This window comes from Vespa crabro, chromosome 3 (genome assembly GCF_910589235.1).
Source record: "Vespa crabro chromosome 3, iyVesCrab1.2, whole genome shotgun sequence".
Lineage (NCBI taxonomy): Eukaryota > Metazoa > Arthropoda > Insecta > Hymenoptera > Vespidae > Vespa > Vespa crabro.
In genome coordinates this window covers 8771645-8778936 of record NC_060957.1, presented here as the reverse complement: position 1 = coordinate 8778936, position 7292 = coordinate 8771645, and the positions used below count along the sequence as shown (strand labels likewise).

At 31.4% G+C, this 7292-nt stretch overlaps 1 protein-coding gene across 25 annotated transcripts; it reads left to right on the top strand.

Annotated features, from left to right (window-relative positions):
* Positions 1 to 2952: 2952 nt before the first annotated feature.
* LOC124422550 (glycine-rich cell wall structural protein-like) lies at positions 2953 to 6688 on the top strand. Of its 25 annotated transcripts, none has more exons than XM_046959132.1 (7): positions 2955 to 3191; positions 4492 to 4977; positions 5011 to 5160; positions 5191 to 5481; positions 5562 to 5627; positions 5714 to 6047; positions 6394 to 6688. In XM_046959132.1, exons 1-7 carry the CDS (start codon positions 3125 to 3127, stop codon positions 6539 to 6541), a joined length of 1542 nt encoding a protein of 513 aa, XP_046815088.1. In that variant the 5' UTR covers positions 2955 to 3124; the 3' UTR covers positions 6542 to 6688. The 25 variants fall into 25 exon arrangements, with proteins under 25 accessions (XP_046815086.1, XP_046815087.1, XP_046815088.1 ...); XM_046959134.1 differs by having other exon boundaries at positions 2956 to 3191; positions 4492 to 5091; positions 5128 to 5160; XM_046959133.1 differs by having other exon boundaries at positions 2956 to 3191; positions 4492 to 5109; positions 5146 to 5160.
* Positions 6689 to 7292: the final 604 nt, after the last annotated feature.

Sequence of the window (7292 nt, the reverse complement as noted above, 5' to 3'; positions counted from 1 at the left end):
GAAAAAAAAGAAGAATGTCAAATATGATTTTTCATTTATGAACCAACTTTGTTGACGATACGGTTAACGAGAACAGCATTTAGTTTTATTTTTAGTAAATAATGAAGAAAAGATCAGAATATTAATTTTAAATACATTACATTCTTGATATTTACATTGGAAGGAGAAAAGACGAATTATTATTTTGCAAATTTATATTTAGTTCTATCTGTTGCTTTATTGTTGAAGTATTGCAAAATAGTAAAAATTAATAGTTAAATAAGAAATTTCTAGTAAAATAATTTATAAAAGTAATAATTACTCATATATAGAATAGAAAAAAATCAAATGTTACTGCCTTATTCAAAAGATAAAATCGCAATAATATTCAAAAAATTAATAAATAAAATAAGCAGGTGAATTGTACAATAATAAAAATCAATCAGTATATGGTAGTATCTTAAGGAGAGAAAAAGTAAAGTTTATTGATATTAGATAATTCAAAATTATCTCATTTATACATAGTTTTATTATTATTATTATTATTATTATTATTATTGCATCCTTATAGGTTGTCTTTATTAGTACATCCAAATAAATTCGTAATATAATATCATAAATAATAATGTTAAAAATATTTTCTCATAAGTGTGATAATTACAATTTGAGTATTATATAACAGCTAAACTTAATTGTTAAAAAATCAGTTATTAGAAAAGTATAGTTTTATATGGCATGTGCAGATATGTACACATAGAAATATATGCAAAAATTTTATACATGCTCATTAGAAAATACATTTTTTTTTATTAAGATTTTCTAATATTCTTTATTGTTAAAATATGGTAATGAAGTTTTGATATTAATGTTGACAAAAATCGTATTAACATTTATATTGGACCATTTTTATAGGCTAGTCTGCTGATAATCTAAGTTATTGATATATTTGAAAAGACAATAATTTTGCTAAGTGTTAATATGTTTACTATTTCTTATAATGCAATTAACGTGATCAAGAGCTACAATGAAAAGAAACTATTTAATATTAAAGACTTTATAATCTTGGCATTTTTATATTTAATTATATTTCTCAAAATATGCGTGTAATTTATTTTTACAATTACCCATGTTGATCGTATTCGTATTGTATTCGTATGTTTATAATTCGCTCGACAAAATGATCTTTTTTAATATCTAAAAAGAATCATAAACCGAATAATACATCTTTTACAAATAAACAAATAACGTAGATATTCTTACGATCAATATTGATATGTACTATTGCAGCCATATAATACAATAAATCTTGTAGACCAATTACATATTTATCCTTTTATTCAATAATTACCTGTCTTGTTAAAATAACGAATTTTGAAGGAATATACGACATTAAAAAATATTAAGAAGTCTGAAAGGAAATGATTCTCTATTGTTCCTGATATAAAAAATTTTAATTACCATTGCTCGCTTTGTAGTCTATTTAGTTTTTGTGCACGTAAATCGTTACAGTGTGACAGCCGTGAGAAAGATGCAATTTCTGTATCACGTATTTTTGCATCCCAAGACATTTCAAATTCTTCTAATAATAATATAATGTTGATAAGTTCAACGAGTTTATTCGTTTGAGATTATATAAATTTCGTAATATAATTTTTTATTTCGGAACATTTACATATTTTATCGTCATCATTGGCAATTAAATAAATGATTATCGATCTATATAGAGTAAATATTTCTATAAATATAAACTTACGTTATAAAAGGATCCAGAGTATTAGTAGTAAGCAAGTGATATTAAGTTCCGCTTTTTATACAATAAGAAATGCTTGGAAATACCCGAGCGCAAATGTAGAATTTAACGATAAAAATATTTGCTATCTCGATTCTGGTACTGGATAATTGTTTCTACGATATCAGTCAATACGATCACTCAGTTAACGTTTAATGATCTATGATAGATGAAGATATGGTCATGTAATTAAAATAACAAGGGTTTACAGCGAATTATTTATATTACAATACATCGATTAAATTAAGCAATATTTTATTATTTAAAGGGGAAAGATTTCATTGAAAAGAATTTCAACGAAAAGAATTTTGTATTTGATATATATAAAATATTAAATTGCTTCGATATACAATTTCGTAATATTATATATCTTTTCCTTTCTGCGAAATTAAATATATTTCCTTAATGCAAAATTAAATTTAACGTAATGTAAACCTATTGAAGATCGGTCAATGTTAATCGTAAGCAAGGGGTTATCAGAGATTTTTTTAGATATATTCTGGATTAAGATTATTGTTGTTTCTTTGAAAACATTTGCAATGATATATGACCTGTAATAATAAAATATGATAGGATTTGAAGAATATTCTGAGAAGAAAATTTTTCTTCTTCACCAAAAAAATCGTTTATCTAAAATACTAATTTAAAATAATTCCATTTGATAATTGTAGCGTGAAAGATCTCAATGTTCATTTATATTCAGTATTCGTTCAATTACATGAACGTTGCACGTATTTTCCAGATTTTCTAATAAGATCTAAAGAATTTTTGTATGAATATAGTAAATTAATTGCTCTAATGCTGGGAATAATTATATATTTGCTTATTATATTAACATATTATATTATAATAATAACTTATTATATGTATATATATATATATATGCTTTGTTATAAAAATTATTATAATTTACTTCCGTCTCATAAATCAAATTCACGAACTTCGACATTATCCTTAAAAGAAGAAAAGAAGAAAACATCTTTTTACATTCGTAAAAAATAACAACCATTCGAGTTTTTTTACAATGAGCAATCTATCAAAATTTGTAATTAAGTATCTGTCGTTAATGCGTTTACGTTGAAATTTTTAAGTTCAACGACGTTAAACCTGCTCGAGGCTTCGGAGAACCGAAAAAATATGGGAATGATTGGATCATCAGTTGGCTGGATTACGTGTAGCCATCGAAGATTACCTTAGCCTTGTGCACACGTTCGACGTTTTTTTTGCCCTTCTTACTTTACAATCGTATGTATATGCGTTCGATGAAACGATGGTATTTCAGGAAGAAAGATAAAAGAGTGGGAGATCGGATATAAAGACGTGTCGTGCTTCGCGAAGATAGAAACCGATTTCATCATGTGGGAGTATCGAGCTATCGGCCTTCTGGCCTTGCTGGCCATTCTAGTGTCCGCTCATGCTGAAGGTGAGACCATCTTTCTTTTTTTTTTTTCATTTTCCTTCATTTTCCTTCAAATAATACTTTGTTCATCTTGAGAATCATTTTTCATCTTTCCAGAAAATTATTATGTAAAGAAGAAAAAAAAAGAATATAATATGAAAATCATCTTCGTGAAATTTAAAGCAACCTATACTTAACGAACATTAATTTCAAATTGCTGAATTCAATTTATTTAATCATCTCGGTACTATATTAACAATAAATGAACAATAAATTACAGTAGATTTTCTTAGATCTTCCTAGATTGAAAGCGTTCTTTCAATATGAAAAAAAAAAGTTGACAGCTTGTCTATTAATCAGCTATTTATACCTATTGATTATAAGATAGTTAACGGTAAATGACTTTGCAAACTACTATCCTGTCTAACCACTTTTATAGATATAATCTTACGATGATCGAACACATCTGAATCTCATAATAGACACTGTAACTTTAAAGCAATGTCATATTTGACCTTGGTTTCGGTATTTCCCGCATGTATTTAACTGCGCTTATTGGAATTCTCGTTTGAATACATATATGAGAATGCTAATTTGAGACATTACCAGTGGCTAAAGGTGTAAAACAAATACAAAGAGAGTAGGTATGATGTAAGAATTGAGTGTTTAATTTTGTATTTTTAGCACGTTACAATCCTTAATAATCACAATATCCTCCGTACGTAAATAAATATTTGGGACGGAAATCCCCATTTATTTCACTTATTTTTTAATTTATTCATAAACTTTTATTCATTTACATGAATAAAATAAATCAATTCGTTTATAATATATTGCTTGTTTATTCTCCATGCATTCATAATTCTTATGTAAGTCATTTTCTAGTTTTTTTGCATAATTTAAATTAATAAATATGATAATCAATTTAAATTCATGTTAAAAGAACGAAGCAAGTCGATTCTTTTCTCATCGACCGTTTGTTTACTCTTCATGCATAATAATTCTTATGTGATTAATTCTCTACTTCATTTATTCTTTAATTTGTTTTCGCATAATTTGACTTAATAGATATGATAATTACGATCTTACGTCATATCATGTTATTTTGCATTCATTTATTGAAAATGATATAATTATACAAGGAAATAAAATCAACAATTTGCATAAAATCAAACAAATACAAGCTGAAGATCATTCAAAGCATAATAATGAAAGAATGGACATCTAACATTAGTCTGAGCAAAATGGATTGTCTTTTAAGATATAACAAAATTTATGGACCTATTAATAATTTCTGACATACTTTTTAATTCTCTGTCAACAGTATCGTTTCTTCCTTACGCGAAGAAGATCCATGATCCAGTGATAATTACTCTTCGCGAAAAAAGAGGTGCTGGATACGGCGGAGGTTCCGATGCATACAGTTCAGCAAGCAGTTCTGCCAATGCTAATGCATATGGTGGTGCCAATAGTTTTGCAAGCTCAAGTGCACAAGCCAGTGCACAAGCCGGAGGAAAATCGTCAGCCCTATCCACTGCTAATGCCAACGCTGGAGCAGGTGGATATGGTAGTGGATCAGGTGGTGGATTAGGAAGCGGTGGTGGATTAGGAAGCGGTGGTGGATTAGGAGGCGGTGGTGGATTAGGAGGCGGTAGTGGATTAGGCGGTGGTCACGGAGGAGGATTAGGCGGCGGTGGTTGTGGATCTGGTGGTTGCGGAGGTGGTAGCGGATCGGGTGGATATGGAGGTGGCGGCAGCGGAGGTGGTGGTTATGGAGGCGGAGGAAGCGGATTAGGCGGAGGTCACGGAGGTGGTGGTTATGGAGGCGGAGGAAGCGGATTAGGCGGAGGAAGCGGATTAGGCGGAGGTCACGGAGGTGGTGGTAGCGGAGGTGGTGGTTATGGAGGCGGAGGAAGTGGATTAGGCGGAGGAAGCGGATTAGGCGGAGGAAGCGGATTAGGCGGAGGAAGCGGATTAGGCGGAGGTCACGGAGGTGGAGGAAGCGGAGGTGGTGGTTATGGAGGTGGTGGTTATGGAGGCGGAGGAAGCGGATTAGGCGGAGGTCACGGAGGTGGCGGAAGCGGTAGTTATGGAGGTAGTGGAAGCGGTGGTTATGGAGGTGGTGGAAGCGGATTAGGCGGTGGTCACGGAGGAGGATTAGGCGGCGGTGGTTGTGGAGCTGGTGGCTGTGGAGGTGGTAGCGGATCCGGTGGATACGGAGGTGGTGGTAGCGGAGCCGGTGGATATGGAGGTGGCGGTAGCGGAGGCGGTGGATACGGAGGTGGTCCTGTAAAAGGTACACCAATTGGTGGAGGTAAATAAAACAAATACGATATTACTTGTATGTAAAATAATTAATAATGTAAACTGTATATTTATAATCAAAAAATTCAGGTTACGGCGGTGGTGGATATGGAGGTGGAAGTAGTGGCTCCGGTGGATACGGTGGTGGATCTGCAGGTAAAAAGTCTAGGATATTTTATGTGTTAGCTTTGCAACATAGATATGTTTGACATATTAACATTAAAAATATTTAATATCTGCAGGTTCTGGTGGATATGGAGGAAGTAGTGGCGGAGGTCATGGAGGAGGTGGAGGCCTCGGCGGTGGAGGTGGACATGGTGGAGGTCTAGGTGGAGGTCTAGGTGGAGGACTTGGCGGAGGTTTAGGTGGAGGACTTGGCGGAGGTTTAGGTGGAGGACTTGGTGGAGGACTAGGTGGAAGTGGCGCAGGTGGATACGGAGGTGGTAGTGGTAGTGCTAGTGCAAGTGCAAATGCACAGGCTAGTGCTAATGCAGGAAGCTCTGGTGGAGGTGGTGGTTGCGGCGGAAGCTGCGGTGGAGGCTATGGCGGTCATGGTGGTCATGGTCCTGGTACAGAGTAAGTTATTGATAAGTCTACATCATAAATAGATAGCATTATTTACGCAAATTTACATATTTAAGAGACATGAGATATATACAAAAAATTCTACAAAAAAATATTAGCTTATATCATTAACATCTTTACGGACTTCTTAGAAATATAATCGGTCAATTCAAATTGTTTTTGGAGATTGTAATTTCTTAATACATTCATTTTTATAATTAGCTTGTGGATATTACAATTGCTAAATGTAAAGTTATTTTTATCCAATGACATCTACCTTAAAGAAATTCGTTTATGTTAATTATTATTTAATATATCACTTTTTGACGTATCACAATTATTTCTTTTCAATTTTTAGTATTTTCTCTCGTATTGGTGGCATAGAGGAAGGAGCAAATCAAAGTGGTAGTGTGCACGGTGCAAAAGGTGTTTACAGCAGTAGTGCCGCAAATATTGATTCGACCGGTAAAGGATCCTACAAAGTATCTGCTGGAAAAATCCCATGAATCACCTAAATGGAGATTGGAGAATTCGCCGAAGAATTTTTAAAATTTAAGCAACTATCTTTTTAACTCGATATAAATTCTGTACTTATATATCTTCATGATTTTCGATGCTAGAAACAAACTAATAAAAACATAATGATTTTGTTATGTGATATTTTTTATGATCATATTAAAAATACTCGACCAAATACTCTTTAAAAGTAAGATACGTGGAACAATTATTTCTTCTGTAAATCTAAAGAGTTTCTTCAATAGATTCAAAATTATAATTATAACAAACATGTCTTTATAAATTAAATACACATTATAAAAAAAAGTTCACATTTTATTTTTGTATTCATAAATAATTACTAATATGTCCCTGATAGCATTTCTTGTCTCTAAAAATATAAATATTTTACATGCTAATCAACAGAGTTTTATATGATATTTTCATTTTCTTTCTTCATTTGGTTAAACGAACAAACAGTTTTTAACATATATCATATCAATGAGTAGTTTTTTCTAATTATGAACTGTAAATAATAAGATAGAGTATTTTATATTATTATATAGAAAGAGTTTATATATATATATATATATATATATATATATATATATATATTTTTTTTCTTTTTTAACATTAATATTTTGAAATGGGTATATTGTAAAAATAATTTTTCTCAATTCAATATCATATTTATGTACATAATACGTAAATAACAATGATTTGAACGACTTAATTCTACGTAAGAAATTATAAAAGTTTTGT

What these genes read in the sequence shown, in the direction of transcription:
- LOC124422550 (XM_046959130.1), top strand. Translation starts at nt 3,125, where the DNA reads ATGTGGGAGTATCGAGCTATCGGCCTTCTGGCCTTGCTGGCCATTCTA. An exon ending in AGTGTCCGCTCATGCTGAAG is followed by an intron (nt 3,192 to 4,491) that starts GTGAGACCATCT and finishes CTCTGTCAACAG; the next exon opens with TATCGTTTCTTCCTTACGCG. An exon ending in GGTCATGGTCCTGGTACAGA is followed by an intron (nt 6,048 to 6,393) that starts GTAAGTTATTGA and finishes TTCAATTTTTAG; the next exon opens with TATTTTCTCTCGTATTGGTG.